This window comes from Delphinapterus leucas, chromosome 4, assembly GCF_059928025.1.
Source record: "Delphinapterus leucas isolate spDelLeu-1000000601 "Yukka" chromosome 4, BTC_Dleu_Yukka2, whole genome shotgun sequence".
NCBI lineage: Eukaryota > Metazoa > Chordata > Mammalia > Artiodactyla > Monodontidae > Delphinapterus > Delphinapterus leucas.
Genome location: NC_143132.1, coordinates 29256228 through 29283927, shown reverse-complemented (window position 1 = coordinate 29283927; position 27700 = coordinate 29256228). Strand labels below are relative to the sequence as shown.

The 27700-nt window shown below is 37.0% G+C and overlaps 1 protein-coding gene across 3 annotated transcripts in view; it reads left to right on the top strand.

The window, feature by feature from the left end:
• Positions 1 to 27700, top strand: part of LOC111176630 (ATP-binding cassette sub-family C member 1-like) — an 80287-nt gene that overhangs the window by 46530 nt on the left and 6057 nt on the right. For all 3 annotated transcript variants that reach the window (XM_022577441.2, XM_022577359.3, XM_089910385.1), the window contains exons 16-24: positions 3203 to 3278; positions 10169 to 10229; positions 10682 to 10901; positions 16565 to 16719; positions 18593 to 18748; positions 21904 to 22103; positions 23065 to 23191; positions 24620 to 24721; positions 26987 to 27130. In XM_022577441.2, coding sequence (XP_022433149.2) covers positions 3203 to 3278; positions 10169 to 10229; positions 10682 to 10901; positions 16565 to 16719; positions 18593 to 18748; positions 21904 to 22103; positions 23065 to 23191; positions 24620 to 24721; positions 26987 to 27130 — 1241 coding nt within the window. The remainder of the gene's footprint in view (positions 1 to 3202; positions 3279 to 10168; positions 10230 to 10681; positions 10902 to 16564; positions 16720 to 18592; positions 18749 to 21903; positions 22104 to 23064; positions 23192 to 24619; positions 24722 to 26986; positions 27131 to 27700) is intronic.

Sequence of the window (27700 nt, the reverse complement as noted above, 5' to 3'; positions counted from 1 at the left end):
TTCTTCTAGTTACTTCAGTATTGTGTCTTTTCTGTTAAAATTCAGAAAGGTGGTGAGTAGAGATCATTTTTGTACTAGAAATAGAATATGTTTTTTACAATGAATATTTCTGGGATTTTGATTTATTTGGATGGTGAGTAAAAAATATATAAAGTCTTTTAAAAAGCAGGCATAAAATTACTCATGTTAATACTAGATAGATAGATATTTGTAAAAGGTCAGCCATATATATTGTAATTTTATTAGTGACCACACAGAGCAGAACAAAAATAGATCAACTGATATACAATTGATATAAAACATCCCCCAGACAACAACTTCAAACCTGGTTACATTTAGTCACATTCCTACAGTATTGCCCTTAGACCTGGGCCAATTTGACCCAGTCCTGTACTACGTCTCCGCTCTGCCTTCCCTGGCTGGCTCTCTGGCCAAGGCCTAGGGATTGTGCCCATCGGGGTTCCTCTTCCCATCCCGCCACTCCTTGACCACTCCAGGTACTTGGAGTCCCAGAGTTCTCTGCCCATATGACATAAATTTGCTCCAAGGACCTGGGCTCTCATTCTTTAGTTCTACCCTCTTAAGGGTCGACTGCTCTACTGGCATTCACTACTCCTTGGATGAAGGATGTTTTTTTTTCTTGGAGGAGGGTTGGCAGAGTCTGGACATGTAGCTGAGGCAGCCACAGACATGGTGAGGGGTGGAGCTGGGGTGGGAGAAAACCCAGCAAGCACCTTGACCACATCACCCGGGACTACTGCATTCCCCAGAGGAACTCGCAGGGCTCCAAACACTCTCACCTGGATTTTGCCTTCCAGGTGGTCGGGAAGGTGTATGTGTTAGGGTAAGCAATAGAACTTATTTACCAGTCTGTTAGTTCCATCTATAACTATCAAATACTTAGAAGTATGGTATGCGGGCCTTCATTTATACTCTTGCCCCAGTTACCACAAATGTTAGGCGCAGGCCTGTCCCTGTGGGGAGTTTCTTTCTCTTCTTTGCATAAGTAGTGAATAAAAATCAACTTATATCTGAGAACATTTTTACTGGAATTTAGAAGAAAGAGGGCTACATGGACAGAGTGTGATTTGAGAAGTGTGATCCCCACTTCTAAATTCAATCTGTGATCTATCATTTATTTTTTACAATTTATCCTTTTTGGCCTTGAGTCTGTTCAGGAATTACTTTAAAAAGCACACAATATTTCCACATAAAACTTTTTATTAACTTAATGTGACATGAAAGTGGGAGTAAAAGTCAGCAAAACATAGTGGAAAAAACATGGGACCAATTTCAGAGCCCTGGGTTCTGGTTCTAGCACTGAATAATTATATGAATCTTTGTAAAAATGACCTCTTTTCATTCTTCCCATTTATGAAAAATGGGACTTGAACTAGATCTGTTTGTCCTGGTGTCTGATATGGAAATGAACAGTGTACATTTTTATCATTCCCTTGCCCCCAAAACTGCTTATGACCCAGACACTTTTTCTTTTCCTATAATTCTCACCCTCACTACCAGAGTTGATGACAGATAAGTAGAGTGTACAGTATAATTTGGTTTGGATACATCAGATCTCTAAAACTCCATCTAGCTCTGAAAAACCTGTAAGTCTCACCTTATGGGAATATTATATAAGAGGTGAGAATCAGAGGAGAGAAAAGAGTTTATGGAAAAAGATATGACTAAAGATAAATTTACATATTTATAGGTTTAGTCTAGGATAATTCTTACCCATACTAATAATACTGAGGTAGCTAAGATGCCTTAGGTATTAATTCTGTCAATATAGTCACAAGTGTTTTACTTAATTCTCCCCAAAACCCCCTGAGGCTACATGGTCCTAATTTTACAAAAAGGATATGCATCTTGCCCAAGTTAAGACAGTGTAAGTTGCAGAATTTGAATCCATCGCTTCCTCTGTTTCATGCCAGAGGCCAATCAAACTCTTAAACATTATATCAAACCTGTAGGAACAAGTACATTGACTTAGTGTGAAAGACAGGAAGGAGTGTAGGGCTCAGCTTACACTTGCTCTCTCCATCTCTCTGTCTTTCTCTTTTTCTCTCTCTCTCCCTCTCTGCCTCTTTGATAAATTTGGGTTTCAGGCAAATCACTTATCCTATCTGAGTTTTATTTTTCCCTTCAAAATAGGGGTAAACTTACCTGTTGTTCTCTTTATCTTATCAGCTCATTTTGGCACTCAAATTGTATAATGTATGTGAACACATTCTATAAATTATAAATATATAAATTCAAACATTATTATTATCAGCTATAAAGATGAAAATGTGCCTTAGGCAGGAGAGGATGAAACATCCCCAAATTGAATTTTAATTCTGTGAGACATGGAATCCCACGTTTCTTAGAGATAGTTGATATAAATCAGAGGCTTCCTTTAAGGACCAGATGTTTACTTATAGAAATAAGAAAACATAGAGTTCATATAAGAGACCTTAGAAATCTCCAAGTCCACTTCCTTCTTTTTAAAGATAAGAAGTCTGAAATTCAAGGAGGTTAAGTATTACACTGTGGGAAAAGACAAAAATCTGCCTAGCTCTGAGATGTTTCCCATCGAATTCACTAACAGTAACCTGAACCTCAGTCTTGTAGTTCTAGATGTGTGACTTTGTACCTGCTTTACTTCTCTGTGCTTTTTATCTGTAAAATAAGGATAATCATAGCATCTTCCTCACAGGGGTAGTTTTGAAACATAAGAGTTAAAATATGTAAAGTATTTAGAACATTGCCTGCCACGTAGGAAGCTATTATTAGTGACAATAGTAAGAACATGACAGAGATTCGGGGATTACCATTGCATGCTCTTAATACTTTTCACAATAATATTTGTCTATAAGAATTGACGATATTGCTTTTTTTTTTAAAGACTGGAGTCATGTTCCTCTTGGGCAAATACTTCAACCTTCTGTGGAAGATCCAAAACAAGTTAGCACTCCTCTCTAATGTCTAAGAAAGAACTTCTCCGTAGGCTTTTTCATTATGGAATCTTAGTTTTATCAAGACATTACAAAACATTTTAGGTGAATAAGAAATAATGGGGAAGATGAAAGGCTCCCAGTACACCTGTGGATCCAGAACACAAAAAATTCTCTAACTTGTATAATCTTTCATCATATTTCTCTCTATTTTGTGCATTGTTTGCTTTTATGGATATCAAAGCACTCACCGTCTTCTTCTGCAGCTCATGCTTTAAAGCGAGTCAGTGTAATCAACTCCAGAACTGTACTGAAAGAACAAATCCTGGAGCAAAATGATAGGTGAGTATTAGGGTAATACCAAGCTCATAGGGATTATGGACTAATTAATTACATTTTTTAGCATTTAAAATGCATGCTATAAAAATGATCTGTACATTATGATGGATACAAAATGTACTTAGTGGTTTCCAAATTTTATACTATGAGTTACATGGTTGTACCTAAGTTTTTAAGTGAGATGTATGTGACTTAATTTGGGACACATAGTAACTCTCAGTAATTTCTAGCCAAATTCTACTATAAGAAATCTACTCGGATTTCTGTGTGAGCTAAAGATATACCCCAAATGAATCTGTTTAGAAAAATAGAGGAAGGAAGGGAAGGAGGGAGGAAAAGAATGATAAGGGAAAGGAAGAGAGAAATAAAAATAATAAAACTTTGACCCTGATTAGATTGTTATATTATACTTCTTTTTCATTTTTGTAAGTAACTAAAATGAACAGTGATTGAAGCAAATTAACCTCATCAGTTATTTGCCCTAATACTTCAACAGTTGCAAAGAGGAGATGAAAAAAAAAAAGGAATAATAGCAAAAAGTGGTTTAAAAACTAAGTGGCTAGAATTATAGGGAGCTGCCACTGGTCAAAGTTGCTAAAATGGAGAATTGGAATGGATTAGAGAGAAGCAAATACTTCAGGATCCAATAGCTCAGAATTTTGTAGTTTTGACCTCGAGTGAATGAATGGGCCTTGAATTTATTATTTTTTTTGAAAGGATTGGGTATTCCTGTGGTTGTGTGATGATGTGGATGTTGCAGCTTGGAGCTTTGTGTACATACCAGGTTTAGCTGACTGAATAGGTAAACTAAATTATTCCTCTGGATCATAAAGACTTTGGACTGCTTTTCTTCTTTATTGTCTTGGTGTTGTCATCCAGTCTCATGACTTTAATTACATTTACTCCAAGTTTATATCCCCAGCCCAACCTGTCCTCTGAACCCCAGAGTTGGACCCTCCTCTTTGATGTCTAATCTTCTTAGCTAATGGCAACACTGTTCTTCCAGTTGCTTAGATAAAATATCTTGCAATCACCCTTGACCTCTCTCTTACTCCATATCCAATCCATCATCAGATCCCATTGGCTCTATCTTCAAAATATATCCAAGAATCCACAATTCAAACACTCATCACTTTCACAGCCTCCCTTTGTCCAAATCACTATCATTTCTCCCCTGAATTATTATAATTGTCTTCTCTTTTTTTTTTTTTTTTTGCGGTACGCAGGCCTCCCACTGTTGTGGCCTCTCCCGTTGCGGAGCACAGGCTCCGGACACACAGGCTCAGCGGCCATGGCTCACGGGCCCAGCCGCTCCGTGGCACGTGGGATCTTCCCGGACCGGGGCACGAACCCGTGTCCCCTGCATCGGCAGGCGGACTCTCAACCACGGCGCCACCAGGGAAGCCCTATAATTGTCTTCTTACAGGTCTTCCTGCCACCAGCCTTGCCCTGAGAGTGGTTTGTTTTCCAAATATGAGTCAGATTATGTCATTCTTCTGCCCCAAATCTCCAAAGGATTCACATCTCAGAGTAAAATCCCGAGTCCTTACAATGACCTATAAAGCCTTGGAGGACCTAGACCTGTTTACCTTTCTCAGAGCCTCCTAAAGCTCATCTCACTATTCTACTGCAGCAAGACTGACTCTGCTATTCCTGGAAGACTAGGCATGCGCCTCCCCTGGTGCCTTTGCACTTTCCGATCCCACTGCTTAGGGCATATTTCTCCCAGATATCCATATGACTTGCTTGCCCATCTTCTGCAGGTCTTCTGCTCAAATGTCACCTCATCAATGAAGACTTAGCTACCCTATTTTATACCACAATACTTCTTACCCTTTCCATGCTTTTTCCCCCATAATTTTTACTAATTATCAGCGTACTGGAAAATATACTTAGTTACTTTTATTTTGTCTTTCTCTTACCTCTAGGTTATAAGCTTTATAAGAGCAGGAATTTTTGTCTTTTTGTTCACGCTTCTATTGCCATCTACATAACACATTTCAACTAAACACTGAATAGCATGTGTTCAGTAAGTACTTTGAATGAATGAATAAATAACTAGAGACTGAAAACACACTCAAGGAACTTTTAATCCATCATTTATTTTATTTTATTTTTCTTACCATTATAACAATAAGTTTCATTTAAATGAGTGTCAGTTTTTAAGGATATCCAAGAAAAGCAAAAAAACACTGAAACAGACTGAAATTTCTGGGCTGTGGGATCTTCAAATCTCTAAATTATAAAGAGAGTTTTCACCTGTATATAGTCTCACCATACACTCAATAAGTAGCTTGCTTTAAGGCTTAAATCTTAAAAATCAATAAGTATTGTTATAAACATAATCATACCCTTTCCTCTGTAATAAATCATTTTTTCTATTTATAAGTCACGGTTAGTCATATCCAAATTGAACCTCTTAAAGTTTTTGTGAACCACTTTTACAAAATTTCTCCTTGAAAAAAGAACCTCAATCCCTATAAACGTTTGTTTACAGAACTGGTTTCTAAACATTTCTCAAGTTCTGATGGCTCAAACAGAAGCCAGCATGCTGAAACTTACTTCTTCAGTAGAGTACATCAAAAGGATCACCTCAATTCTACTATGGCACATTCATGTCAACAGAGCCCAGCGTCAAACTTACTTTTTAATGACTGTGATAAAGATGTTATCGGAGGTCCATGAATCCCCGCATACCAATCGTTTCTTGTTTTTAGGCATGGCAATTATATCACTTTTATTTTTTGTTTGAGAGGTCAGAGACCTATTTTCATTTCTCCAAAACATGTGCATCTTTGCCTACTTCCATGTATTTCCTAGTTTATTACTTTCTATACTATTCCTAGTCTAGCTTTCATCATTTTTTATCTGCTTTACTATTTGGTAAGATAACATTACATGGGGAAAATTTTCCTGACTTTCAACCTAATTTTTTTTAACCATACCCAATTATTTCCAATTTATGCAGAATTAAGATAGACTAGAGATTAGAAGATACAAACAGACAAGAACTTCACAATGGAGACTCTCTACAGTGGGATGTACTGAGATAGAACAATGAATCTTCCTCATGGAAGGGTTCACAGGGAAACTAGCTACCCATCAAGAGGGAGGTGGAAAGGAAGTTGGACCGAATAATGACTGAGAGTCCCTCCCTTTGAAATTTAAGAGTTAGAATTACATTATGATGTTAGTTTTGTTTTCAAATGGGGACTAAAATAAGTTGAACTGTTTCAATATTTTGTTTTTCATTTTTTGGTTTAAATGTATATGGTATATATTATTTTATTTCCTTAAATATTTATTACTATCTTCCCTGACCAAAATAAACTGGAAATGCTATTTTAGTATCTAGACTGCCCCCTTTTGGCTTTCATGTCAGACTCTATTAATCACTTTAATCCTCCCATACATACTCTATACTTTGCAACTGTATGCTCATTTCAGGGATAACGGTTTCAGTATGTTAATTTTATATATTTTATACAAAAATATGCAGACCAGTATTATGCCGACTTTCCCAAGGGTTTCTGAAGGACAGAGCAAAAGTCATTTTTAAAACTTCTCTACCAGCATAAAAAAATTTGCTCTTTTAAAATTCAAATAAAACCTGCTATTCACAACAAAGTGCCCAGGACCAAATGCAGAACTTTTGTGGAAAAAGGATAATTAACATTGTAGTTTGGAAAAACAGTACCCTCCTGTGTAGTGGCCAGTAAATTATTGGTCTTTCTTAGTTATGTCTAATTAGGATGCTTTAATTCCCTTTTAACAGTTGGGCTCATAGCATTTTATATCCAGCTACATTAAGAATTAATTTTTTGGCTTGACACCAATGCTAAATTTGCTTATCCAAACAGAAGCCATGCCAAGGGCTTGAAGGATGATGACAGTAATTAACCCAAATCATATACCAGGAGCTATTCCAATGAAAGTGTCTGTTAAATAGTGTATCTTTTCCTGATGGTAAAGCTGATCCTACAAAGGGCATGCATGTACTGCAACCTCCCACAGAATGTTTCTTGACACTAATGCCAGAGACGGAAAGGGAAGAACTACTGGGCTGATCAAATAGCCATTTCTTATTCTGATAAACAAAATGGGAAATGTGGAGAAATGAGGACATGTACCTCAGTTTAGAATTTCTAGACGTCAGTTTGATATTAGATATATCAAATGACAAATAACTAACATTATTTCAACTTAGCATATCTCATGCTCCTATGTCCCGACAAGGGACCATGAGAGATGTGTAAAGAGAATTATCATTACAGCAATAATTAAAGCAGGAAAAATCTGCAACCAGTATACATTTTTATTTTGTTAAATAAATCTTAATATAGTAAAATGATAAAATATTATGTTGCCATTTGACAAATATAATGCTGTAATAGAATAATATTTGAGGTTCATTATATACTGAGTTACAAAGACCATGGGTAAAATTTTCTAAAAATTAAGACTTGTTATAGAGCAACATTTGAATTATGATACCACACATATAGAGAAAAGACTATAGCAATCCTCACCAGCATGTTAGCACCAAATATCTCTGGAATATAGCATTATGAGTATTTTGCTTCTGCTTGTCTTCGTCTGTTTTCTCTCTTCTCTCTCCTCTGTTGTCTTTGCTCCTCTTCATGCCATTCTGTATTTTCCAAACATTTCTTCAGTAACACAGTTCCAGAGGAATTGACAGCTACTTGGTGATTGGTTGGAAATGTGTCAATGTTGAGACAGAGGAAGCGTCGTGGCCAGAGAAAGCTTTTGAGGAGGTAGGAAATAACTGGTTTCGTGTAGGGCGTGTTTGAAATAATCAAGCAGAGACGAAGTAGGTGGCAAGTAGGTTTTTTACCGTATGGATCTGGAGCTCAAGGAAGAGTTATGGACTTGAGAAATCCATGCGAGAGTCACCCACAAAGACGAAGGTTGTTGAAACTGGGAATGGATGAGAGTGCTCAGAAAAGAGTGTGGAGCATAGAAAGGAAATAATGACTAGAACTGAGCCTCAGGAATATAAACTTTAAAGGAAGACAGAAACTAATGGAGGCCCAGAGAGGTGGGAGAAAACACAAATGTGTGATGGTAGGGAAGTAAGAGGAAATGTCTCTTCAACAAGGGAACGGTCAATGATGTTAAATGCCATGGATAGTTTAAGTGAAATAATTTTTAAAGTATCTCATGAATACAGCAATAAGTATTGTACTTACTTTATCAAGGCCCCGTTGATGGAAACCGTTTCAGCCAGGTGCCAGAAAGTTCGAGGAGAAAAAGGTGGTTTGGCAGAAAAATGTTTGGCTACAGAAAGAAGGCAAGAAGTAGGATAGTAACTGAACATAGAGTTGAGGGTGGAATCATTTTTGTGGTGATGGTATTAATTATAAGATGAGAAAAATGTAGAGTTCTCTGTGGGCTGAAGGGAAGAAATCGCTAGAAAGGAAGAAGATGAAGATTAGAAAAGAGAGGAAACAATTCGGGGTCTCCTAGATTTGCCTTAAGATAAGAATCCCTTGCATCATTTGTTTAAAAGACAGATTTCTAGAGGGGAAATCTTATAATCTGCATTTTTAAAAAACACTGTCAAGTGTGTCATTGACAGGAAAGTGTGGAAATGCTATATTTAATAAATGTATTTTGAGAAAGTGGGGCAGAATGGTATTCAGCTCATAAGGTTATCCTTAGATCTGAGGAGAAAACTACCTTTGTTTTTTACGGGAGAGAATTAGAAAAGGCTGGGTGGAGGTGCAGATAAAAGTAGAAGTGTGGTGACTGACTTCCCTATCTGCTTTGACTTTCTCCATCAAGTAGGACATGGGGGCCCCTTCTGAGAGAGATGCAATAATTTCTAGGCACTATAAAAAACCCGGGTGGAAGGAAGATATTAATTTATGGTGGAGCCAGTTTGCTGGGCTCTATGATCTTTTGAAGCAGCACTCCACAGATGGGCAGCAAGTGTGACAAAGCTAACTTGTCAGTTTTAACGTTGAAATTTAATTGAAAGAAAGCTATTAAAGTTCAGAATGTCACCACAGTTTGGATGACATGGTAATCATGGAGTACAGGTTGGATAATAAAAGGAATCGAGACAGGGCCTAGGTTTGCCTGGGGCTGAGAGTTTCCCAGATGTGGGACAGTCAGTGCTAAAACCAGGAATATCCCAGGTAAACCTGGATCGTTAATCATTTTAGGGGGCAAGGATGATAGAAAGTTACATTTGGGAACTGGGGGTCTAGGCGGAATAAAAACCAAATACAGTGAGAGTAACTGAATGTACAATTTAGAAATAGAAAAGGTTATGTTATGGCCAGGGACTGAAACAATTGGAGTCAAGTTTTCAAAGGTGGATTAGTTCCAGGTAATAAGATTCATGGTTTGCAGTCATGAAAGTTGATGGCCAATGTAGAATGCAGATGCAGGACTCTGGAAGTATGAAGGTCATGAAGGTGAAAAGAGATTGAGTTTAATACATTTGTCCTTGTCAGCTGTGACGTCACCCAGAATGGTGGCAGAACGAAGAGGGACGAATTAGCCCGATGCTAGTCTTCTGATAGGACAGGAGGCGAGTAGATGCGGAGGCACAGATTATGGTACAGCCAGATGGCATTGTCTTACACAATCTAGGGATTTGGCTCAAGTTTGAAGGATAATTATCTAGAAGAAGCAGTGAAAAAAATCATACAATATGCCCTGGCCCTAAAATATATGGGGTAAAAAAGAATAAACGATCTCCCTTCCAGAAGATTAAAGGAACATTGTTGTTATCACGGCAAGTCAGGTCTCTGTTAATGAAGTAGAAGCGTGTGCAACAAAGTGGTTGAGAATGTTTAACTTTTAAAAAAATGTTTAGTTGATCTAAAAACCTAAAAACAATGTACATCGTCTTGCTTTATCAGGCCCTTATTGGATCAAGGAAAACAGTTCTCAGTGAGAAAGGAAAAGGTCCCTGTTGGTGGGGTAAGCACCAGAATAACTAGTGTTATTTGTTACTAACCACTCAAGCATAAATGTTATTAATAAATACCATATGTTTTTCATTGAATTTGAGGAAGGTTGCTATATGATAGTTTGAAGAAATTGAATTAAATGGAACAGTTGGACATTATCGTGGCGTTTAATTAGGATTACATGTTATTTAGCTATGTATATTCTGGTTTACTAATAATAGTAACTGACATTATTTCAACTTTTATTTTGAAGTGCTCAGGACTGTGCAGGCACTTCGCTTGTACTTATAAGGCGGCTACTAGCATTACTCCAATTTACAGATGAGTAATCTGAGGATTGGAGTTGTTAGTAACTTAGACCCAGATCATAAAGCTTAGGATATGTCAGAGCAGGATTTAAATCTAGCTTGTGTGACTTTTAAGTACAGTAACTTATTTTTTTAAAAACAATTTTGCTTTTAGGTGAAGTTCTCAATCATTCTGAAGTACCTCCAAGCCTTCGGCTGGCTCTGGGTATGGCTGAATGTGGCCACTTACCTGGGGCAGAACTTGGTGGGAATTGGACAGAATCTATGGCTTAGTGCCTGGGCAAAAGAAGCAAAGCACATGAACGATTTCACAGAATGGAAGCAGATAAGAAGCAATAAACTTAACATCTATGGATTATTGGGATTAACGCAAGGTTAAACAAAACGTCTAGCTGCTTTTCTTTTCTCTTTCTAACCTAATCGATTCAGATGCAAACGTAGGGCATTGTTTTACTTTTTAAAAATCTATGTCATAATATTCAAATACTTTGGGATAATTCAAATGCCTATGTTTTTAATTCACGATATTTGCAAGAGTAAACAAAAACTTGTATGTGTCAACTACATGGCCCACACCGAATATTATCAATTTGTCTCATTTAATCTTGACAATGAGTATTTAGAAAGGTGTCATTATCCCCATTTTACAGCTGAGGAAACTGAGTCTCATATGTTAAGTCAGTCAGGACTCAGAAGTCTTGAATACGTGGCTGTCCACTGTATGTGTGAGGCTTGTGACTGATGTGAAGATCAGTAAGTGAGTCTTAAAAACTGCATTGTAAGTAAAGCTTAAAACTACATCGCAAGCAATATTCGTGTAAAAGTAGTAAAAGAAAACACTGTGAGGATTTAGAGCAGGGGAAAGCCATATTTGGTTGAGAGATTAAGGTAATTTCCAAGGCATAGTTGACATTTGAGGTGACACTAAAAAGATGGATGGAATTTTGTCAGGGATCACAGAGGACAAAAGCTGATAGATGCAGAGAAAGATGTGAATAAAGACGGATGGGGAAGGTGAGGGGGATATAGGCATAGGTGAGGATGCCAGTCTGAGTAGCCTTTAAGTTATTGATAGGGCAGTAGGGGAACTAGAGGTGGAAAGGTAGTTTGGAGATGATAGTTGGAAAGGCAAGTAGAAAACTTTGAGAATTGGGGGAAAAAGAAGTGACAGAATTTGGAGTTATTTTTCAGAATAAGAATACATTTTCAGTGATGAAAAAAGATGGACTTTTATTGGTGGGACTAAAGTCAGAGACCAGGGAGAAGTTGGGGTTGGTAGGGAAAAAATAATCAAGGATCTTCAGGAGTCTAGATGGGAGATAACCTAGTACAAAAAGATCTCTTATCTGATGCATCTCATTGTCACCCGAAGCATCTAGACTAGTGCTAACCAATGGGTAGGGAATGGAATAAGATTTGAATAAAGTATGAATGGAGGAAGGGTCAGAGAGCTGCAGTGAGACTGGAGAAAAGGGATGGATAGGAAAGACACTGTGGTGAAAACATATGTAAGAATTGCTGATTTGTGGGTAGGAAGAGAACATCACTCATGATTTTGAAGTTTGGGTAATTGAGAGAACAATGAAGACAAAAATAAAGAAACCAAGGACGAGGGAAGTCAGTTGGTAGAGCAGAGAAATGATTAATTCAATTTGGAGCACGTTTAATGGAAAGTGTGGATACATATTTTTCTGCTGTTTTTTTTTCTCCCCAGTAGCAGAATAGATACACATTGTCCTTCAAAGAAGTTAGGTGATTTGAAAGAGTAAGAAGAAAGACACTCAAAAGTATAGTACTCAAAAGTGTAGAACAATTAAAGGGAAGATATTTTTAATTAATTAATTAACTTTTGGCTGCGTTTGGTCTTCATTGCTGCGCGCAGGCTTTCTCTAATTGCGGCGAGCAGGGGCTACTCTTTGTTGCGGTGCGTGGGCTCCTCATTGCGGTGGCTTCTCTCATCGTGGGGCACGGCCTTTAGGCACGAGGGCTTCGGTAGCTGTGGCTCGCGGGCTCAGCAGTCGTGGCTCTAGAGCGCAGGCTCAGTAGTTGCGGCACACGGGCTCAGCCGCTCCGCGGCATGTGGGATCCTCCCGGACCAGGGCTCGAATCCGTGTCCCCTGCGTTGGCAGGCAGATTTTTAACCACTGAACCACCAGGGAAACCCAAGGGAAGATTTTTTAAATAGACAATTTTTGATGTGTTTATAAGAAGAAAGGAAGACAAAGGGAAGGAGAGTGATAAATTCAAATAAGAAATAACAAAGCCATCTACGTGGAAGTCTTGCTACCTAGGGATATGCATAGGGAAAACAGAGATGCATGCTTTTGGTAACAGAAAATGAAGATACCATTTAAAAATTTGTGATTTAGGGCCTTGCTTCTGTTTTCTGCTCTCCTATCTTATTTTTATTGTGTGACCATAGTACTTCTTATAAGTATCTCCATCAGAAAGTAAGCAAATATTGTGAGACAAATTTATGTTTGTCTTGTCATTCTGTTAACAACATTCATTGAGGAAAGAGTTGTTATGTTAACAACTAAAATGAGATACCAGGACTTAGAATGCGTTGGTTTTGAGTCAGTGAATCAAGTTTTTTGGCTTGTGGTTTGCAGCTCGAGGAAAAAGTAGGTATAGACATCTAGAATGCTGAGCAGCAAAAGAAATGTCCCATATACATCTCTACATCTATGTCTGTCACACATATATAGGAGGGTTAAACTCTTACCAATCCAGTGAGCTCATGTTACAGTTTTAAGGGAGATTCAATATCCTTCAGAGAATATTTTAAGTGAGCAAATACTGTTTTTCCTATACTAGGCAAGGTATGCAAGTTTAGTGTTCAAAATTTTACTTGTGTAAAGTCTTACTTTTAATTAACTATCAGTAGGTATAGAAAGTATTTTGTAGTAAAGGTAACAGATTATGCAGAGTTTAATCAAAAAGATTTTTTCCTGATTGGATTTTTGTTTTTTACATTTAAAAACATTTAACTTTTTGACTTATTATTAAATACAATTATAAATGATTTCTTAAGAAATGAAAATATATAATTTCTGACTTTTTTAGTAGTCCGCAGCTGTGTCCTATGGAACCTGGTTCAATCAAGAGCAGGCTGTATTCACTGATATCATCAAAGCTCACATTATTTTTTGAGCTTTAAAACATAAATAGCGCTTTCACATGTTAATGCCAGAGGCTCTGAATAATATAGAAGGCTAACATACAAAGAAAACTGGAGTACTGAAGCAGAAAACATTGCATCTATATTTTATAACAATAATAAGGATCTTACCTTATCTTCTGAAAAAGAAATAGCCCTGAACATTTTATTCCTGGTTCCCAGCTATTTCCTTTAGAATCTCTAGGGCACTCTGAACATCCTTAATCTATTGTGTTTTATGCCCCCTTGTTAGGAACTTCCTTTTCCAACCCAATGTGTAAAATATAGGCGCCTTATTTTCAAAGTGCAATGTTTAAGGAGTACACCACTCTAAGATGAGTGAGTGGATCATTTACTTTACTTACCTCCCAAAATTCCACTGAAATGACAGTGGATAAATAATAAAAGTAAAGGGTTCAGGGGATTTCAGAGTGATAAATGTCTACATAAGCGATTATACTGATAATCAAGGGTAGAAGAACCTGTAACCAGGAACACATACTAGATGACACTGTAAAAGGATAGGGAGTGGTTCAGTCTAGCTGTGGAGGAACTCAGGTACAGAGAGTAAGATTGAGTAGCGTCGAAATAGTCAAAGTGATTCACTAGGACATTGTTCTCCTGTTACCAACCGGCACAGCAGTAGTACAGTGAAAACTAGGAAGCTGATGTTTAAAAAGGAAATTAGGGTTACTAGTGTGTGTGACCTACATAGAAGAAAGCCTCCTTATGTGGCTTTTGGAGAAGTTCCAGTCTATGTCTAGATCACCATACGAGACTTCCAGTGTCACACCCACTTAAGTGGAATTTCCATTCAGAGGAGATTGGGGAAAATTAATGTGTACACAGGCAGAAGAAAGCCACACCAGGTACCTCTTAATTCACCATGTTTTTTTTTTTTTTTTTTATCACCATGTCTTTATCTTGCATGTTTTAACTGGTAATGATGGGTGGTCATGCATTTTAATCAAGTGAGCAGTATAGATAAGAGCCAACAAATAGAGCAGTGGAGCCCGGAAGTAAAATAGTCATATTTGATATGTAAGAGAAGCTTAAAATTAGTATCTTCAGATATTCAAAAGCAGAGGCAAAGCAAGAGCAGAATGTGCTTAAATAAGTTCAATCTAAGAACGAGAAAGTTCTTTAAAAATTTGAAGAATTTTCAAATGCATAATATTTAACAACATTTTCTGTAACTGAAGAATACTAAAGCCTGTTCCCACAAAAATTTCCAGTTTAGAGCAGAAATACAGAGGGTTCCAAGAAAGTAGTTTATGTTGCAGGATGAGGGGGTGAAATAGGATGAAAGAAATAATAGACTATCTGCTGAGTTTAAATATATTCCAAAGAGATTTGCTGACTATTGAATTGTTTGGGAATAGATTAGTGCTTGTTGCATAGAAAAATAGTGGTACAAGCATTATACATTTAGTGAACTTCATGAATATTATGTTTAGTAGTAATGTAAACACTGAATATTTGAGAACAAAAGGGCAACAACCTATTTTTGGAAGGACTAGAAGCAAGTATGGGGAGTGAGGTAGGAAAATAATAGAAAGTATTTAAGAGTAAGAAATTATTAAAGAGCAGTGTGTGATGTTATTTAAAATATAAAGGAACTAGCTAAAAGAATTTGAGGTTGGAACAAGAATCCTGTTGACAACACACTTTTACTAACAATTTTGTATAGTAGAGATCAGCGGTGCAATTATGTATCCCAGAAGACTCAAGAGCAAATGGCCTAAATAACATGGAAATTTATTGATGCCTCAAATGGAAAAGTCCAGGCACAAGTTTTTAAACACACTTGATCCAGGGGCTCAAAGTGTCCACCATGCTTTCTCAGTTCTGCTCGTTTTCTTCTTTTCCTGAGCCATTCTCAGGCTTCACATGGTGATGAAAATGTTCTCTTTCAAAGAACCTCTTTCCATAGAAATCCATGAAATTACTCTCCTTGAAACAATTTGAGTCACATATCCACCCTTGAACCAATCATTGTAACCAAGCATTTCTTCCTCCACCCCTACAAGTTCCCTAGTTTGGGGATTCTTTGTCCTTTCATTTCTTCTTACACACCTGGATAGTTCTTTTCTGAGCTTGTCTCTTTCTTGTTATATTTTTGTCAAACACAGCTACCAATAGTCAATAGATGCTATTAACTGTGTTTTAACCTGTTCCACTGAAGCTACATGTTTATTATATTTTCTAACTTTTTAGTTTCTTCAAGAACCTTCTCACCAACCAAACTGTAATAGCTTGACAGACCAAAAATAGTTTATTCATGACTCATACCACTTGTCCACTGTAGGTCAGGAAAGGGACTCTTCTGATTCTAGGGCCCAAGATGAAGAAGCAATCTAACCACTATTTTAAATGTTGGCAGGCACTGTGCAAAGGGAATAGGAGCTTTTGGAAGTATCATGTGAAATATCTCAACTTACTGTTCAGAACTATTCATTTGATTCCATCAATCACAAGGAGGTCAGAAAGTGCAATTCTACCATGGACCTAGAAGCTAGGAGAACTGAAATTATTTGTCTAGCAACATCAGTCACTACCACATTGTCTTTCAGGACATCATAAAGTTAATAGGTTGCCAAAATTCCATCAACCCGGTTGATCTCTTATCTTTAGAGCATTTCTCTAGAACCTATGCTCATGAATAAGGAAAGCCCTGCTCTTATAGTGCACCAGAGTGTCCATATTTATTTTCCATGCACCATATGCATTTATACTTAGTTTGGTCCACAGTGATACATTTTTAAGTTTGATATTTGGGTTTTCCATTAAAAATAAATGCTATTACAAGCAATCTTTTGAGAGTTAAAATTCAGAATTTAAGCTGTTAACGTGTCATTGATAACAATTTGTGTTTAGGTCTCTTTGTTTGCTCGGGAGCTTATGTACTCACGAGAGGATCCTTGGCTGCCTCTCGAACTTTGCATGCTCAACTGTTGGATAATGTGCTGCATCTCCCACTCCAGTTCTTTGAAACCAATCCCGTAGGCCAGATCGTCAATCGGTTCACCAAGGTAAGTAAGCCATACCTTATTAAATAGCATACGTATAAATGATCCACATTTAGTACCTTATTATCTCATTTGTAAAAAGTATCATTCTAAAAAGATGGGATTACGTTTAGGGTAGATTTCATTGTTATTTTACTTCTAATTCTTGGGACATTTATAAATGATGTATAGCAGAGTCACATCTTACACACGTACTTAAAATAACCCTTAAAAATTGCTGAAAGAATCCAAGAAGTACATGTGCTCTGGTGTCTACAACTCCAATTCTTATACACATTTAGTTTGAGAATCAGTGGTTCAGGCTGAGGAGGGGGAGAAATGTAAGTCTGTATCGACGTATCCAGATTTTAAGCATTCCGCCTTTAAAAGAACTATCAACTCATTAATGGCAAATGGGGGATGGGTAGAGGTTCCCAGAGTGTCTCTGCTAACCTATAGGGTTTTGCCCATTGTGTTTACTACTAAGTACTTGTAATTGTACTGACCAATAAAATGTAATGCAAGCCACAGAGGTAATTTAAAATTTTCTAGTAGCCACAATATAAAAGTAAAAAGAAACAGTTGAAGTAGTTATTTATAATAATATATTTTAACAGAAAATATCTGAAACATTACTTTAAAGTATAATCAATGTAAAATTATTGATTGAATATTTTATTTTTCCCCTACAAAGTCTTCAAAATCTGGTTTGTGTAATAGACTTCTGTTAGATCTCAGTTTGCAGCAGCCATGTGGCTTCTGTATTAGTGCATAGCCATGATCTTAAAATATGGCAATATATTTTTGTGTATATGAAAAACATTTGGTGTGGTATGGGGAAAAATGAGGATAAAACATCAAAATATAAATGAGAATACCTAGCATAATCAATTTTCGTTGGAGTATTAAATCTTGCTTAATCATACCAGTGTCACACTGTTCTTTGAAAGTTTAGAGAAGAACTTGATCACCAGTGTTCTTTGTCTCCTAGTGGACATATCACTATGACCCTCCTAAACAACTCGCATTATTATACAGTAACATGACAAATGATTGGGTCTTGAACAGATGAGCATATGAGAAGGTGTATTTTAAAGATAGGCAGGAAGTTAGTTACATATGAATATGATGCTCTTACACTATTTGGTATGTGAGATAATCAGGGAAGTCCCAAAGCAAGGCTGAGAAGAAATAAAATTCTATCTCCATTCTTTATCAATTTTGTCCTAAACTGAATACTCCATCCCTTCAAGGTTGAGTGCCTTCCTATTCCCTGGGATCTCTAAGGTCGTACCTTATACCACAAACATAGCTTTAAGTTACATGTGAACTGATGCATGACCTTCCCATGTCCATTTCTCAGTCCCATTGTCCACCTCTATCTTTCGGTTTTTAATTTTGTAAGTGAAGATTATTTTGTTTTCCTGTTTCTTCTGATATTGGCAGGATCCAGCTATCCAAGAAGGTCACTGGACATGTTCTCAGTGGATAAGAATGGCCCAGGAGTGTTTTACAGTTTTTAGGGAGTGAATAATGGTAGACCAATGCCCCTGAATACCCAACTACCGGGGTTTGGACTCTTTTTTTTTTTTTTTTAACAGAGTCTGATTTCAGTCATATAAATTAAGTGCCATGTAGTTGTCATTGGGAAGTACAAATTGCTTGATCATAGACATATTGGTACTAGAACACCCTCTTAATTGTTACAGCTGAAAAATACATGGGGGTGGGCTGGGGAGGGCGGAGATCATATACTGAATAGTTAGATATTTAATAATCAGATTGTCACATCTGGGTAAATGTTTTTATTTTTACGATGAATGATATATGTCTTCTTCCCCTCATTTTAAACCAATGAAAAGTTAAAAATAAAGTGACTCGATATCAAATTTTTCAGGACATGTTTATAATTGATATGCGTTTCCATTACTACTTACGGACCTGGCTGAATTGTACACTGGATGTTATTGGAACAGTTTTGGTCATTGTGGGAGCTTTACCACTCTTCATTCTGGGGATTATTCCTTTGGTTTTCCTCTATTTCACTATACAAGTAAGTACACGGATTTTTATGTGTATTAATAACTTATAAGTTCACAGTCAAATATAGTTTCAGACCCACTTAGACTGCCTGTTAGTTAAGGTTCTCTAAGGAGCAGACATCAAGAAAGGATTAGATGTACTAGAGAATTGCTGGGGGAAATGCCTGTAAAAGATAAAGGAGAGGGAGCAAGAGAAGGCTGGGTGAGCCCTTCGACAGTGAGGCAGGTCTGCTCCCTTCGAGGGAGAAGGAAGCGGATTGGGTAGGAAGAGTCTTGGACTGCAGAACGGTTCCATAAGAGGTTTGGTTGAATGAATGGGAAGTCCACAACCAACACTGCCCAGTGGATGCTCCCATGTGACCTCTGAATGGGCTTGTTTTAGCACCCCTGCCATGCTCAGTCTTTGCCTGGGAGTCATCTGCGGGAAAAATGGCCTTCGTTCTACTATAGTAGTGGATTTGGAGGGGCAGCGGCTGGGCTGTCAGTCAGCTATGGGCCCTGCAACAGGAGAACTGAGTTGTGCATTTTCATGGCCACCATAAAACCTAGGTGTTGTTTACATTTTAGCAGAAAGTTAATTTGCCTGAAGATCCAAGAGAGAAGCACATATTGCCTTTTGCCCTGTTATCCCTGCTGTCAACAAACTATTGCTGGAAGAACTACAACAGATCTCTCATGATATGTATATATCCTTATATTCCAATTAAAATGTGGTCAACCGGGGGCTTCCCTGGTGGCGCAGTGGTTGAGAGTCCGCCTGCCGATGCAGGGGGCACGGGTTCGTGCCCCGGTCCGGGAAGATCCCACATGCCGCGGAGCAGCTGGACCCATGAGCCATGGCCACTGAGCCTGTAAAATGTGGTCAACCAGTTTGAATTCCAAAATTATGTCACTGTGAGGTTGTAGTGTAAAAACAAAATTTCTTAACACATATTTAAATTAAATATAAAAGTTTTTTGAGGTTCTTTATACAAGAGGATGCAGTTCTTGTAGTTTAATGTTTTCTCAACCTAAGTTTTCAAATTCATATTGGAGTTTAATTTGTCCAACCAGGATGTTAATCATTTGCTCATTTCTGCACCTGTACTATCATTATTCCTCCTACTTCCTATGTTGTCCCTCTTCTCTCTGCCTGTCTGGATCTTACTTACCCTTCATGCCTAGGTTATATTCTACTTTCTGTGAGAAGCATTGTCTACCAAAGTAGGGCAAAGAGATATGACTCATGTAGGTATTATGGATTTATTATGCTGCTAGTATTATAGGCTGTTTTTTTTTTGTTCTTGTTGTCATTTTATTTATTTATTTATTCATTTATTTATTTACTAGACCAAAAATTGTCTCCTCAATGTGATTGTAAGTCCTCTGGGGCAGACACTATGTCTTATAGTTAGAAAAAAAAAAAAAAGTCAAGAAATTGAGGAATGGTGTTGAGGATCAATTGTGTCTGCTTAAAAAAACAAAAACAACAAAATATATCACAAGTGATAGTCTTGTGGTTGGTGCACTATAACAGGGTGTCTGGGAGTGGAAAAGAGTCTAGAAACCATGTCTTGTTAGGTGGAACTTTATAGGGTGAGCCCTGAATGAAGATTCAGGAACCTCAGATTACTTTCCTGACTCCTGTGTTTGGTATATCACTTTCTTTTCCAGGCTTCATTTCTTTTCCCTGTAAAATAAGAGGTTTGCTTTAGGTCAGTACTACTCAAAGTGTGGTCCCTGGACCCATGGGCCTATAGAATCAGAATCTCTTTTTTAAAAAATCACATTTTACAATCAAAATACACACCATTTTTATTTGCTAATCATACCCTAATAGATAAGAGGGAAATAAAGAATTTCTCACAGAAGTCTGTGTTTTTAAAATCCTTCTGGTAATTTTTACTAAAGTATGAGAAGCACTGATCTAAATCAAATGTTCTTAAGCTCAATGCTCTGGTCAGTTTCATGGAAGGACCCCAGGGCTTCTATAATTCATTGAACTTTAATGAAACTACCTTTGAGACAATCTCTTAAGTCCTCTTGCAGGCTCAGAATGCCGTAATCGTTTGTATTCTCTAGAGCACTTAGCATAGAGCAGAGCTTGTAAACTGTAAGCTGACAGGCCACATGTAGCGTCAGGGATGTTTTAGCGTAGCTTGCTTAATGTTTTTACCAAAATGAAGACATTTTTAAAATTAGGAATTTTACATAAAATTCCAGATCTGAAGATTTTCATGAAAAAAAAATTGCAAGATGTAGCAAACTCTTTATTTTCATTTCCAGTTTGTAGCAATTACGTGGGGCTGATGAAGGATCCACCCATCCCAGCTGTCCTCAGCCCAAGTCAGAGGGGAAGCAGTCAATTATAATTGTGGCCACATTGGTTTTTTTGGCAGAAAAAAATAAAGAAAATTTTTTCCATAACTATATTTAGGTACAAAAATATTATTGTTTGTACATTTGGTTGGCTTCCTTCATTTAATGGGTTAACCACCTGGCCACACTTCCAACATGTAACATAGAGCTTTTTCCACAGTAGGTACTCAATAATGGGTGTTTGAGAGCATTATCAAAGTGAAATTTTTTAACCCAATTATGTTCTAGTGGTGCTATCCAGAATTTGGGCTTTTCACTGTTACAAAGGTGCATTCGTTTCCTGGGGCTCCTGTAACAAACTTCGTGGCTTAAAACAACAGAAATTTTATTCTCTCACAGTTCTGGAGGCCAAAAGTCCAAAATCCAGGAGTAGGCAGGGTTGGCTTCTTCTGGAGGCTCTGAGGGAGCATCTGTTGCATGCTTCTCTCCTAGCTTCTGGTGGCTGTCAGAGACCCCTGGCATTTTCCTTGACTCCTAGGTCCATCACTCCAGTCTCGTCTTCACATGGCTTTCTCCCTGTGTCTGTGTCTTCTCCTTTTCTACTTTTTATAATGACACTCAGATTGTATTTAGGGCCCACCCGAAATCCAGGATGATCTCATCTCAAGAACCTTAATGACATCTGCAAAGATCCTATTTCCAAATAAGGTCACATTCACAGGTACTGGAGGTTAGAACTTGAACTTAACTTTTGGGGGCTGCTCTTTAGTTACACAAGTATCCACTACACAAGTATCTTGCCATTTTCAAACTATTGAAGCAATTTTGCCTACATCTTCCCAACCGCCTCTTTCTGTTTTCCTGTTAGAGATACTACGTGGCAAGCTCTCGGCAGATTCGGCGGCTGGCAGGAGCATCTCGCTCTCCTGTCCTTTCCCACTTTAGCGAGACTCTCCTTGGGGTGTCCACTATCAGGGCATTTGGACATGAACAGAGGTTCATCCAGCAAAACAAAGACGTGGTGAATGAGAATTTGGTCTGTTTCTACAATAACGTGATTTCGAACAGGTAAGTCATATTCACATACCCTGTTCAGGACTAGTCTCTTCTTGGATATTTTGTTCACTAACTTCTAAACAAAAAGTGTTTTTGCTTTTTTTTTTTTTGCGGTACGCGGGCCTCTCACTGTTGTGGCCTCTCCCGTTGCGGAGCACAGGCTCCGGACGCGCAGGCTCAGCGGCCATGGCTCACGGGCCCAGCTGCTCCACGGCATGTGGGATCTTCCCGGACCGGGACACAAACCCGTGTCCCCTGCATCGGCAGGCAGACTCTCAACCACTGCGCCACCAGGGAAGCCCCAGAAAGTGTTTTTAATGATATTTCATCAAAAATATTAAAGCCTTAAATATTTCTAGTATTTAATATACACTTAAGTTAAAGTGTGTCTATTTATGTCCGTATGAATAGTACATGCTACTTTACGTGAAAATAAGGTCCCACGTTTTTTGAAGGTTATACAGGATGCTATTAGAATTGTAAAGATGTGACTCTTTGTTGTATTTTATATTTGTAGAATGGATTTTCTTTGCAAACAATAATCTATAATATTTTGAATTTGAAGCTATACATTTCACACAGAGGAGAAAAAAAACATTAAATAGTTGGGCACATGTTAACTTTTAGTGCCTAATTTTATCATATAAAAAACGTGTATGTAATCAGAAAGGTAAGTGATTTTCCAATGGGATTTTAAGATAAATGCATCATTTCAGCTGATGTTCTTTTGTTTTGATTTTTAATTCTGATTAAGTTTCAAAGCAGAGTTCTGCAAAAGTAAAGTGTATTTTTATGCAGAGAAATCCTTTACTCTATCATCACTGCAAAAATCCTGTTTGATTGAGTTCTAAGTAAGTGTGAAAAAAGAGAATGCAGCTTTTTATGTTTACTTCTTCAGTTTTCAAAGGAGAGTTCATACTAAGTGCACCAAAACTTTTGCATCTCAGTTCAGGAATATTTTCCATTATTACAGGTGGCTGTCTGTTAGACTTGAATTTCTTGGCAATTTAATGGTGCTCTTCGCTTCACTGCTTGCTATGCAGGCTGGCAATTCTATGGATTCAGCAATAGTTGGTTTGTCCATATCCTATGCCTTAAATGTAAGTAATAGTGATTTTGTGGTATATGATATGTTTATAATCCAATTAATTAAGCTCTCTTCTCCTTTTCCTGTCTGAATTATAGATTGTATTAACTAAGTAATGAGAGACAAATCTGGATTACCCTGGAGGCTCATTTCTTTCTTTTGCTACTAGCAAAAGAGCTAGCTCAGTATTTCTAAGTTAGCTCACAGAGAAATCAGGCTGATACCCAAGGCTCAGTGCTAGAGGATCCAGGAAACTCCTGCTGTTGAATCATTACCCAGAAGTTTCCTGTTCTCCTATCCTTATAGAGTTATAAAGTATGACAGGGATAGGGCCCCTCTCTACCGTGGCCTGTCCATCTGGTTTGCCCAAACTAAGCAGAGAGATAATGCAAGCTCTGGGGAGAATATATGCTCTGCTTGTAATTCTTTCCCTAATAAGCCCTATTTTATATGATACTGCAAAGTGCTAGTGGTATGCTGTGTGCAAGTCCCCTTAGTAAAATAGAAAATATATCAAACTGCTTAATATAATTCCATATTATTTAAAAGATGGGTCTACGTGATTTGGGTACATGCCCTTAGTCCCTTATCTAAAAGCCTCAAGTCAGTTGCATTTCAGAATTCAGAACTTAGGCTTCTAGAAAGGAAATATAATACATTTAACATATATATATATATATATATATACACACACACACACACACAAATAAATATATCCATATATATGTATGTATGTATGTATGTATGTATGTATATATGCAGGGCCTGGGGCAGAACTCTGTAATCAAACTCTTTGTTCTGCAGTGAAATATGTGAATGTACTTCCTAAGTGGGTTAAATCAACACTTTAAGGAGACCCACATCAGTTCAGTCAGGTTGGCCATCAAATGGTTTAGCACCAAACTCAAGAAAAATCTGAATCGTGAGAGTTTTGTGACTTTCAGAACTAGATTTGAAGTTACAACCTTGGGGAAATTATATTTAGGGATAATTTGCGTGAGAAGAAAGTAGAGTTTGGGGGTAAAAAAGGAGACAGGAGTAGTCAGAAAATTCCTTCTAATGGAAGCTTGGTAAAGAATGCCAAAGGTAACATTGTGTACAAATTTTTTCCTCACTTAGGGTGTACATTTCTTAAGGTATATCCCATCAATCTTGGTATTCATCATTTCTTACACCAAGTATGGTCTCCTTTAATATATGTTGAACTATATTCATTCCATCTTCTGACAGATAACCATTGTTTATGGTATTAATGAATTTAACAAACTTAAAGGAGCACATATGTGTGTCTAAGAATAAATATGCTTACTTCTAAAGTTGTTAAATAATTCTAAGAAATAAATTATATGAAAATTCTGAAAAATGAAGCTTTATAAAGTATTATTAATAGTATATAAAAGACTGATACTCATTCATTAAGCTCTTGGTTTTTCACCTCCAGATTACTCAATCTCTCAATTTTTGGGTAAGGAAAGCATGTGAAATTGAAACCAATGCAGTTTCCATTGAAAGAGTTTGTGAATATGAAAATATGGATAAAGAGGTAAGCACTTCTAAATAACTAATAAATGGATGCAGAATTAAGATATTGTAATACACCTTGAACTGACATCTTAAAAATCAATTTTGAACAAAATCTGCATTTCCAAATTTATGCTGTAATATTTTGCATTTCGACGAAATTAAAATTCAATCTATTGTAAAATACACCGTTATTTTATATAATCACTAAAGTAGAAAAAAAGCACTGTAAATTAGGACTGTTCATAAATTATAAGATATCCCATTTCAGTATTGTTATAAAAATGAAATATGAGCACCTGTTTTTAAGGGGCACAGTGATCTGTCCCCTACCAATGTAAAGTAAAATATGCAACCTATGATTATAACTTTGTAAAGATTTTACATTGAGAAAAGTGTCTTAATGCAGTCACCTCACAATTATTTACAGTCTGATTGTCCAATTTCAAAATTAACTACGCCTTTACTGCTTATACCTTCTGTCCCATTTACTCATCATTAGCATCTCTGTGGATGGGAAGGAGAAGGAGAAAAAATCAGTCTGCTTTGTTCCCTTTAATCAACTATAATTTGGGAGAGAGAAGAATTAGACTATACACAGAGTATAATGTTAGCATTATCTACATATTTTACTAATCTAGGGTACTTCTGTCTCCCAGTTCCATGAATTAACAGGGCAGATGATAAAGGGTGTATGTTGAATTTCTGTATCTTCTTCAATCCATTTATAAAGGTGTCTAAATCTTCGTGAAACTTTCCTCTTTTGCTCGCTCATAACTCTGAGGAAGAAGTGTTCCTCCTCCAAATAAAAACCTACAAATTTCCAGTTGTATTTTGGAAACATCTCTTCATATCTTTTCTCAGGTCTTATTCCATTAACCACCTTCTCTAATTCCTAATTTCAGCCCCCCAACCCCTTTACTCCTTTCAGCCTATAAATATACTAAAATATTTTCTGCATACTCCAACTCCTACCTAAATTTTGAATCTTCCTCTAGATTCTTCCCTGGGTCTTACCTTCCTTTTTCATACACACTTCACGAAAGATTAGTCTGCCTTCACGATCACAATCACAGTTACCAATATCTAGTTTGTTCAGCTTATTGCCATGTAATGACTAATATAAAAATTGTATCATTTTCTATATTTTCTAAATCTTTTGCTATTAATATATGATTTTTTTTTTCATTTTGAAAAAAGGACAGTAAAATGTGTGTGTGCACACACAAGCACACACACATGTAAAAAAATCATCTTTATGTAATTTGATGCAAGTTGTAACAGACACCATTGCAAAAACTCTTGATGCGGAAAGAAGTAAATGTGTCCAAATGACCCCTATTTACTCCTCTATAGCCCCGTTTCTCTGCTCCTCTTTACAGCAGAATTCTTGGGAATAGTTCCTGTACTTGCTCTCTCTAATTCCTCTTTTCTCATTCTTTTCTGGACCATCTTTCACACAGGCTTTAAATCCTACCACTTCACTGAGCCTGCCCTAGTCAAGATCACCAATGGTAGCCTCTCAGTCTTCACTTTACCTGGCCTATCATTTGACACTTGTGATCGCTCCCTTTCATGAAAACACTTCACCTCACTGGCGGGACACCACAGTCTTCTGCGTGTTCTTCTACCTCCTGCTTTTCCTCCAGTGTTCCAGAGCCAGGCCTCAGTCTCAGGTCCTCAGCATATGTAGTTAGTCTCCTTTACCTGGAAAGGGTTTCCTCTGATATCCACATGATTTGTTTCCTGACCATGTCCAGTTAAGCCTTTTCTAACCTCCCTGTTTAAAATTACACCAACCCTGCCTATTTCCTGATTTCCAAAGTTTTATCATCAACTAACATTCTGCATAGGCTATATGGTGCTTTTTGTCTCTCCTCACCAGCATGCATGCTCCGTAAGGGCAAGAATTATTTGTTTTTCTCACTGCTAAATCACCAACAACCAAAGCATTAACTGGCACAGTAAACACTCAGTATTTGGGAAATGAATAAATGACAAACTGTCCTCCTCTCAGCTAAAAATTTCAGGTTACCTTCAGCTCCTTTATAAGGTTTTAGATTTTTCTTAATAATTTAATAGAAGATGGGAAGCCTCTTTATGTGTAAAAATTTATTTCTAAGATTTTGGTATTTTTTAAAAGTGTTTTCAGAAAACTCATAATGTTTACAAACATCTTTCATCACTTTTGTTTTATCACCTTTTTTTATATGCATGAGAATTATTTTTATTGGGAGGAGATATTTTTATTATAATTATAGTTTAAAAAATATTTCTTTGTTTTAAGGCACCCTGGATAATGTCTAAAAGGCCTCCGTCACAATGGCCCAATAAAGGGATAGTGGAATTTGTTAATTATCAGGCTCGATACCGAGATGATCTTGGTTTAGCATTACAAGATATCACTTTCCAGAGTCATGGGGAAGAGAAGGTACCATATATATTTCATAAGTCTCACTTTACCTTTCATCTGAATATATTTATTGTTAAGGCCAAAGTATACTGTGATATTGAATATAAGATGGTCATTTGTTCAAATTTCATATAAAAGTAATAAAGACATGGTTGGTTTGTACAGAATAAGCTTTTCCTCTATCAACAAAAATATATATTTTAAGCTGTTCATAATCTATTGTGAAACATGACTTTACTATTTTTTAGCTTTATTGAGGTAAAATTAACAAATAAAAATTGTATTTTTTAGGGTGTACAGTGTGATAGTTTGATATACATATATTGTGAAATGATTATCATAACCTTAAGAACACTTAAGATCTACTCTCTTAGCAAATTTCAGTATTACTAATTATAGTCACCATGCTGTGCATTAGATACCTAGAATTTATTTGCCTTATAACTGAAAGTTTGTACCCTTTGACAAACATCTTCCCATTTTCCCCACCCTTCAATCCCTGGTAACCTTTTGTTTGACATTTTGACGTTTTTAGATTCCACATTTAAGTGAGATCATACAATATTTTTCTCTGTCTGGCTTCTTTTA